The 9,367-nt window shown below is 43.7% G+C and overlaps 1 protein-coding gene across 1 annotated transcript; it reads right to left on the reverse strand.

Annotated features, from left to right (window-relative positions):
* Positions 1-1,487: 1,487 nt before the first annotated feature.
* LOC121560412 (CD5 antigen-like) lies at positions 1,488-7,609 on the reverse strand. Its single transcript, XM_045214252.1, has 7 exons — positions 7,584-7,609; positions 7,044-7,352; positions 6,307-6,612; positions 5,898-6,185; positions 4,658-4,978; positions 4,466-4,554; positions 1,488-1,753 (listed from the first exon to the last, which is right to left on the reverse strand). Exons 2-7 carry the CDS (start codon positions 7,246-7,248, stop codon positions 1,613-1,615), a joined length of 1,350 nt encoding a protein of 449 aa, XP_045070187.1. The 5' UTR covers positions 7,249-7,352; positions 7,584-7,609; the 3' UTR covers positions 1,488-1,612.
* Positions 7,610-9,367: the final 1,758 nt, after the last annotated feature.

Here is a 9,367-nt window from a genome sequence, read left to right on the forward strand (position 1 = left end):
CACTAAGGGTCAAGGTACTGAACCTCTGGGCTGAGCTGATGTTTGGTGTCACTGATGGAATCACTAATGATCAATAACCCCTTGACCACTGTGAAATAAAAAACTGGAGGGGAAATCACACAAGACTGACAGCCTGTGAGTTTATTAAAAGCATTCAGTGATTACATGGCAGTTTAGAGAGCAACAGGTCTTTATCTGGAAAGGGTAAATAACATAACAACAAAACATTATCTGAACTCACATCAACTATCCACTGAGTGTACAAAACATTAGAAACATCTTCCTAATATTGCGTTGCACCCTAACCTTTTGCCCTCAGAACAGCCTCAATTTGTCAGGGCATGGACTCTACAAGGTGTCAAAAACATTCAACAGGGGAGCCGGCCCATGTTGACTCCAATGCTTCCCACAGTTATGTCAAGTTGGCTGGATGTCCTTTGGGTGGAGGACATTCTTGATACACACAGCAATCTGTTGAGCGTAAAATACCCAGCAGCGTTGCAGTTCTTGACACACTCAAACCGGTTTGCCTGGCCCCAACTTCCATATCCTGTTCAAAGACACTTAAATCTGTTGTCTTGCCGATTCACCCTCTGAATGGAACACATACACAATCCATGTGTCAATTATCTCAAGCCTTAAAAATCATTCTTTTAAACCTGTCTCCTCCCCTTCAGCTACACGGATTAAAGTGGATTTAACATGTGCCATCAATAACGCTTCATAGCTTTCACCCAGATTCAACTGGTCAGTCTATGTCTGGGAAAGGTTATAGGTGTTCTTAATGTTTTGTATACTCAGTGTAGAATTAACACTTGTCAACAATAACTTTAATGTCATTGATATAATTCAATACATTTACATTACTTATTGATTGATTTGTACAACAAGCTATTGTATTTCAGACCTGCACTAAGTACTATACCTTCTCTGTAACCCACAGATCATAAGAGAATAACAACATTATCTCTTCATACTACTAACATCATAAGAATAATCTACATCCTAATCAATATCATAACATTTATAATCAATAACATCATTATCTCTATATAGTACAAACATCATAACAATAATCTACATAATAATCAATACCATATTATTTATAATGAATAACATCATTATCTCTATACTACTAATAACATAACAATAATCTACATCAGTCAATATCATAAAATGTATAATCAATAACATCATGAGGTAAACAACAGCAACAAAACAATCCCCAACAAACTAAAATGTTTAAGTATGAACAGATGATTATAATAATACATGGACTAATAATGGAAACACTTCAAGATGAAGAATATAAAAGAGAACACTAAATAAGATGAAGACATGAAGACAAAAGCAAAAAACTATAAATTCTGTAACACAAAACAATCCCATGTTCCCCTGGTAGCAAAAAACTAAAGGAATAATGGTGGTTGCAGTCACTCCTTTTAGATTTCTTCCAAGGTTCTAGAAAGATAAAAAAATTCTGAACATGTTATTAAAATTAGAACCACTTAAGGTTTGTCACCACATTTTAAACACCAGTCCACTGCTGACCATAGATTTAAAACACAAAACTGACCTAAGATCAGCATGTAGGGTCAGCATCATTCTACTCCTACTCAGTCCCCTGGGCTGCTCTCTCCTCTCCCGGTCCAGCTTCAGCTCTGGAGCTCAGAGAGACCATCTCCATGGCATTGGCATCAACATAAAGATCCATGCTGCTCACCCTGTTCACTCTCTTCTGCCTCCTGGTGGTCTAGGGAGACACAGCACCAAGAGTCAGACATTTCAAATAAAATCAAATCAAATCACATTTTATTGGTCACATGCGCCGAATACAACAGGTGCAGACATTACAGTGAAATGCTTACTTACAGCCCTTAACCAACAGTGCATTTATTTAAAAAAAAAAAAGTTTAAAAAAAAAAAAAAAAAAAAAGTGTTGAGAAAAAAAGAGCAGAAGTAAAATAAAGTGACAGTAGGGAGGCTATATATACAGGGGGGTACCGTTGCAGAGTCAATGTGCGGGGGCACCGGCTAGTTGAGGTAGTTGAGGTAATATGTACATGTGGGTAGAGTTAAAGTGACTATGCATAAATACTTAACAGAGTAGCAGCAGCGTAAAAAGATGGGGTGGGGGGGCAGTGCAAATAGTCCGGGTAGCCATGATTAGCTGTTCAGGAGTCTTATGGCTTGGGGGTAGAAGCTGTTGAGAAGTCTTTTGGACCTAGACTTGGCACATTTCAAATAAAATCAAATGTATTTGTCCCAGATTTGCAGGTGTTATCGAAGGTGCAGCGAAATGCTTGTATTTCTAGCTCCAACAGGGCAGTAATACCTAGCAACAAAATAAATACACATAATCCAGAAAAATACAATAAATAAAGAAATCAGTGTCAGAGTCTGGAATATAAATATATATACTGTAAATATGTGTTCCTAATGTTTGGTATACTCAGTGTATATATACGTATAATGGTGTGTAAAGACAGTATAGACAGTATGTGGATAGAAAAAGTGTGTACAGCAGTATTTATATAGGATGAGCCATGACTAGAATACAGGATATACAGTGCTTTCGGAAAGTATTAAGACCCCTTGACTTGTTCCACATTTTGTTACATTACAGCCTTATTCTAAAATGGATTAAATTGTTTTTTTTTCTTCATCAATCTACACACAATACCCCATAACAACAAAGCAAAAACTGATTTTTAGACATTTAGCAAATGTATTAAAATAAGAAACGGAAATATCACATTTACATAAGTATTCAGACCCTTTACTCAGTACTTTGTTGAAGCACCTTTGGCAGCGATTACAGCCTTGACTCTTCTTGGGTATGAAGCTACAAGCTTGGCACACCTGTATTTGGGGAGTTTCTCCCATTCTTCTCTGCAGATCCTCTCAAGCTCTGTCAGGTTGGATGTGGAGCATCACTGCATAGCTATTTTCAGGTCTCTCCAGAGATGTTAGATCCGGTTCAAGTCCAGGCTCTGGCTGGGCCACTCAAGGACATTAAGAGACTTTCATGAAGGATCTCTCTGTACTTTGCTCTGTTCATCTTTCCCAGTCTTAATGCACCTGTACTGTCTCCTCCTTCTAGATGGTAGTGGGGTGAACAGGCTGTGGCTCAGGTGGCTGAGGTCCTTGATGATCTTCCTGGCTTTCCTGTGACACCGGGTGCTGAAGATGTCCTGGAGGGCAGGCAGTGTGCCCCTGGTGATGTGTTGGGCTGATCGCGCCACCCTCTGGAGAGCCCTGAGGTTGCATTCTGTGCAGTTGCATACCAGGCGGTGATACAGCTCGACAAGATGCTCTCAGTGGTGCATCTGTAGAAGTTCATGAGGATCTTAGGGGCCAAACCGAATTTCTTCAGCCTCCTGAGGTTGAAGAGGTGCTGTTGCGCCTTCTTCACCACACTATCTGTGTGAAGGGACCATTTCAGATTGTCAGTGATGTGCACGCCAAGGAACTTGAAGCCTTTTCACCCTCTCCGCTGTGGCCCCGTTGATGTGGATGGGGGCGTGCTCCCTCTGCTGTCTCCTGAAGTCCATGATCAACTCCTTCATTTTGTTGACGTTGAGCGAGAGGTTATTTTCCTGGCACCACTCCGCCAGGGCTCTCACCTCCTCCCTGTAGGCCATCTCGTTGTTGTTGTTAATCAGGCCTACCACTGTTGTGTCATCAGCAAACTTGATGATTGATTTGGAGACGTGCGTGGCCACACCGTCATGGATAAACAGGGAGTACAGGAAGGGGCTGAGCACGCACCCCTATGGGCCCCCTGTGTTGAGGATCAGGGTGGCAGAGGTGTTGCTGCCTACCTTCACCACACGCGTCGGTGGCACTGTGTTATCCTCAATGCGGGAGGAGAAGGTTTTTATCTTGTCCGGGAGCGAGGCGTCGTGTCCCATACGTGGCTAGCTTTCCCTTTATAATCTGGGATTGTCTGGAGTCCCTGCCACATACGTCTCGTGTATGAGCCGTTGAATTGCTCATACTTTGTCCCTGTACTGTCGTTGTGCCTGTTTGATACACATCCATGTTCACAGTCACCTTGCCACTGGTATCTCTCCTCTCTCTCTGTCTCTCTCTCTGTCTCTCTCTCTGTCTCTCTCTCGTTCTCTCCCCCTCTCATTCTCTCCCCCTCTCGTTCTCTCCCCCTCTCGTTCTCTCCCCCTCTCGTTCTCTCCCTCTCGTTCTCTCCCTCTCGTTCTCTCCCCCTCTCGTTCTCTCCCTCTCGTTCTCTCCCTCTCGTTCTCTCCCTCGTTCTCTCTCTCGTTCTCGTTCTCTCATAATCAGTACAGTACTGAAGAACAAACCCAAGATAGTGCAACACAAGTCAAAGATACACATCTGGTTAATCACACACCTTAAACACAGATATAGACCAATGTAGAATCTGAACCCTGCTCATAGACACAAACATTTAAATGACTTGTAACGTCTGAGTAAATGTCTTTACCTTGTAGCACAGGTAGAAGGTGGTGATGGCTGTCAGTAGGATCAGCAGCACTACAACGTGTCTGATGATGAAGGCTGGCAGAGGAGAGGCTGCAAACAGAAACACCTTTGATGAGGGGACTGGTCATCTTCATATAGATCTGTGGGAAATCTGTCAATGACAAAGTTATAAGTCTGGATCATGTTCAGTTACCTGTGACGGTGAGGGTGAGCAGCTCACTCTCAGAGGAGAAGGTATGAGAGAAAACATAATTGTCATAAACACAGCTGTAGTTCCCTTGGTGGGAGTCATCTGCAGCAGGGAAAAGGAAGGCAGCAGAGTGATTGACAGCTGGCTGGGTCTGGGTTATTTTGGAGCCGGTGAACGTGAGGAGGAAGGAGCCTCCTGGGTACTGTGGCTGAGTGGAGCAGGTGATGGTGAAGCTGTAGCCCCTAAACACTTCGGGCCCCTGCTGGCCCCTGGAGACCCCTCCCATTGAGTCAGTCAGGAAGATATCAGGCTGGACCAGGAGATCTGTAACAATAAAAGAGAACAAGAAAAACCTCTTCAACTAGTTTCCTATAGATATGACAATAACATCAGCATGTAACAGTGCTAGCCACCCTCCCTCACAGGGCAACATGAGTAGTGGGCCTACAGTCACTGAGACAACATATGTTGATGTCAGGCTGAAGCAGGACATCTGGAACAAGAGGAGAGAAGAAGAAAACGTAGCTCCTCAACTACTTTCCTCATTTAGATATGACAATAACATGACATGTGACAGTGGCAGTGAGTAGAGTTGTTCACTGAGATAACACTCAAATACAAAAGCATTCTGGGATATTTAAGTTGTATTTGATTCCTACTTGACTGAGTAATTTATTTTGCAGACTTACAAGCAAACAGTCATCATTAGAGGGGCAGAGGAAGTTGAATGAATAAAGGGAATCAGTGGAATATAATGATCATATATTGATATTTCCTGAGCAGATCACTTATATGGCCTACCACTTCGTGGCTGAGCCAATGTTGCTCCTAGACGCCACGTCGAAAGTCACTGAGCTCTTCAGTAAGGCCACACAAGCTACTACCAATGGTGGTCTGTGGATTGTATGGCTTTGTGTGATCGATCCTATACACCTGTCAGCAACAGGTATGGCTGAAATAGCTGAATCCACTACATTTACATTTTAGTCATTTAGCAGACGCTCTTCTCCAGAGTGACTTACAGTTAGTGAGTGCATACATTATTTTTTCATCCCTGCCGGCCATTCCCTCCCCTACCCTGGACGACGCTGGGCCAATTGTGCGCCGCCCCATGGGTCTCCCGGTTGGAGCCGGCTACGACAGAGCCTGGATTCGAACCAGGATCTCTAGTGGCACAGCTAGCACTGCGATGCAGTGCCTTAGACCACTGCATTTTTGGCCATAAAGTGTAGCTTGTTATTACCTGAGCAGATCACTGTGAATCCAAGACCGATATAATAATTTGAATACAATGTCCCACACTTCCTCAGTGAAGGCTCAGACCCAGAACAGTCAACTCTAATCCATTCAGTGGTGTTTCCAGGTAGAACTGAAACAGTGGAGCCACAACCCAGCTGTCTACACACTACTGCAGCTACAGCCTCCTTGTTCCCGTCATTAGCTCCCACAGTCCTCCACTCTCCCTGGTCGTACCGCTCCAGTCCACCAGCACAGCGACTGCCTCCTCCCACCAGCCTCACATCATCAGGCTCTGAGAAAAGAAAAGAGAGAGACAGTAATCTTACTATTTTCTCACTAAAACACACCTATATTGCCTCTCATATTCTTCACTCCAGGTCAGAAACAATGTTGATTGACAAACTGTTTCTTACCTGAGCAGGTGAGTCCAACAGCATTACTAGGTAGGCAGGTGTTGTTTTTTCTGTCTGAGGTGTGACAGTCCAGGAGAAGGGACTCATTGCCTTTACACTGGAACTCTTTATCCCAGGTCTGACCCTCACCTTCTCCATAGAGCCCCCCCTGTAGAGCTGCAGGAGCCCCACAGCCAAGCTCCCCACAGACTACCTCTGCATCCTGCTGGTCAAAGTCAGCTTCACACACTGAGGCCCAGGACTGACTGGACTTCACCTCCAGTCTCCCAGAGCAGAGACCAGCTCCTTCCACAAGCTGCACAGACTCTGGAGAAAAAGAGTTGGTTGAACATTCAATCCGTTTTGTTGATGACACTGTCAAAGGACTAAACACAAATATGTTGGATAAAAGATTGTAGTTTGCTATGTTTGATACTGTAAGAGGTAGAAATGGGTTCTTAGTCACTCAGGACAGGGTTGGGAATAATGCAGGCAGGAGACAGGAATAAGTTCACTTCACTTTATAGAAAATAAACAGCTGGACATCCATCAGGCAGCTTCACTTCAGTAACATCTGAACTACAATGATCTGCCCATGCACATCTCCCATAAACCAATATGACAAACACAAATATAATGTTTAAATACATCTAACATCTCTCCCTCTCTTTAAATGAAATGAAAAACACATAAAACATGATATATGCTAATCTTGTATAATGTACAAATCAAATCTCTCAATATTACCAGTCTCTTACCTGAGCAGATCACATGATGATAATATTCACCATTACAGTCACCAGGTCCTCCTCCTATGATGTCACACTCTCTAATAGTAGACTCATCTCCACTGCAACCCAATAGTATGGCTCCTCCTCTTCCATCTTCAACCAGAGGTCCTCTAGATGCAGCTATAGCATTCCCACAGCCCAGCTCTCTACACACAACCTTATCCGCTCTCATGCCCCACAACCAAGTACATAGACCTGACCACTCTCTTCTGTAGAAGGCTTCCAGTGTCCCAGAGCAGGAACTGGTCCCATTCACCAGTCTGACTGAGAGTTCAGCTGTAAACAGCAGAGAGGAAAACACAGTGGTGAGGACAGATTATGACAGGGCTTCTGTTATTCTCACAGCAGTAATGCTTTGTGGTTGACAAGTATTAGTAGTTCAATAAAACAGTACTTGTTATTAGGTTTTAGAATGGTGTGTATGGACACATGAATTTCTCCATGTGGGATAATAAAGTTGACTAATATTGAACTGCTATAATCACTGTAGATTTATACTCTACCTACCTGGTGGACTGATGCTTTGAGCCTGGATATCTGAGGAGAAAGAGAGAGAGAGAGAGAGAGAGAGAGAGAGAGAGAGAGAGAGAGAGAGAGAGAGAGAGAGAGAGAGAGAGAGAGAGAGAGAGAGAGAGAGAGAGAGAGAGAGAGAGAGAGAGAGAGAGAGAGAGAGAGAGAGAGAGAGGGAGAGGAGAAAGAGAGAGAGAGAGAGAGAGAGACAGAGGTTAAATGAACATCAACATGACCTTTCATGATGTGATGGGGAAGATAGGCTTATCGATGGTATGATGCAACAACACACATGTGTACACACACTATAGATACAAAAGCATGTGGACACCCCTTCAAATTAGTGGATTCTATTTCAGCCACACCCCTTCCTGACAGGTGTATAAAATCGAGCACACAGCCATGCAATCTCCATAGCCAAACATTGGCAGTAGAATGGCCCATACTGAAGACCTCATTGACTTTCAACGTGGCACCGTCACAGGATGCCACCTTTCCAACAAGTCAGTTTGTCAAATTTCTGCCCTGCTGGAGCTGCCTCGGTCAACTGTAAGTTCTGTTATTGTGAAGGGAAACGTCTAGGAGCAACAACGGCTCAGCGTGAAGTGGTAGGCCACACAAGCTCACAGAATGGGACCGCTGAGTGCTGAAGCGGGTAGCGTGTAAAAACCGTCTGTCCTCGGTTGCAACACTCACTACGAGTTCCAAACTGCCTCTGGAAGCAACGTCAGAACAAGAACTGTTAGTCGGGAGCTTCCTGAAATGGGTTTCCATGGTTGAGGAACCGAACAAACGCCTAACATCACCATGCACAATGCCAAGCATCGGCTGGAGTGATGTAAAGCCCACCGCCATTGGACTCTGGAGCATTGAAAACGCGTTCTCTGGAGTGATGAATCACGCTTCACCATCTGGCAGTCCAAAGGAAAAAATCCACGCAGCAATGTATATTTACCATTACCTCACTAATGCTTGTGGCTGAATGGAAGCAGGTCCCCGCAGCAATGTTCCAACATCTAGTGGAAAGCCTTCTCTGAACAGTGGAGGCTGTCATAGCAGCAAAGGGGGACCAACTTCATACTAATGGTCATGACTTTGGAATGAGATGTTTGACAAGCAGGTGTCCACATACTTTTGGTCATTTAGTGTACATTCCCTTTCCATGGAAATGTGTAACTCTCTTTGCAGATGAGTTTATATATAATTTAATACCTTTGCTTTGTCTGTTTTTTTAAATCATTCATTTCAGAGGTCAGAGGTCAAGCTGAGCCGGACCAAAAGTGGAAGAGTGGAAAAGGTTACTGGTTGTGATGACATCACTGGTTAGAAGTCAGTGATGAAAAGATATTCAGTTGACTGCATGTTAGTCTGTTGATGTTAATTTAACCTCTCTCCCTCTCCCTCCCTCCCTCCCTCCCTCTCCCTCTCCCTCTCGCTCTCCCTCTCTCCCTCCCTCCCTCCCTCCCTCCTGTTGATCTTGACTCAGGTAACAGACCTCTAACTTCTACCCCCCCCTACTCCTGCTCTAACATACAGTATCTCACAAAACTGAATACACCCCTCGCATTTTTGTAATCAATAACATCATTATCTATATACTACCAACAACATCATAACAATACTCTACATCATAATCAATATCATAACATTGATAATCAATAACATCATTATCTCTATACTACAAACAACATTATAACAATAATCTGACAGTTTGAACCAAGGAAGCCTTGTGGTGGACCAATGTGGTTGATTAACAGAGCATCTGAGTGTGTCCCAATGAT

Source organism: Coregonus clupeaformis, unplaced genomic scaffold (assembly GCF_020615455.1).
Source record: "Coregonus clupeaformis isolate EN_2021a unplaced genomic scaffold, ASM2061545v1 scaf0223, whole genome shotgun sequence".
Lineage (NCBI taxonomy): Eukaryota > Metazoa > Chordata > Actinopteri > Salmoniformes > Salmonidae > Coregonus > Coregonus clupeaformis.

Excerpts from the sequence above, each read along its gene's own strand:
- LOC121560412 (XM_045214252.1), bottom strand. The coding sequence starts at position 7,248 with ATGAGAGCGGATAAGGTTGTGTGTAGAGAGCTGGGCTGTGGGAATGCT. Across the intron at positions 6,613-7,043 it reads TCATCATGTGATCTGCTCAG|AGTCTGTGCAGCTTGTGGAA; the intron begins GTAAGAGACTGG and ends CTTTTTCTCCAG. Across the intron at positions 6,186-6,306 it reads TGTTGGACTCACCTGCTCAG|AGCCTGATGATGTGAGGCTG; the intron begins GTAAGAAACAGT and ends TTCTTTTCTCAG.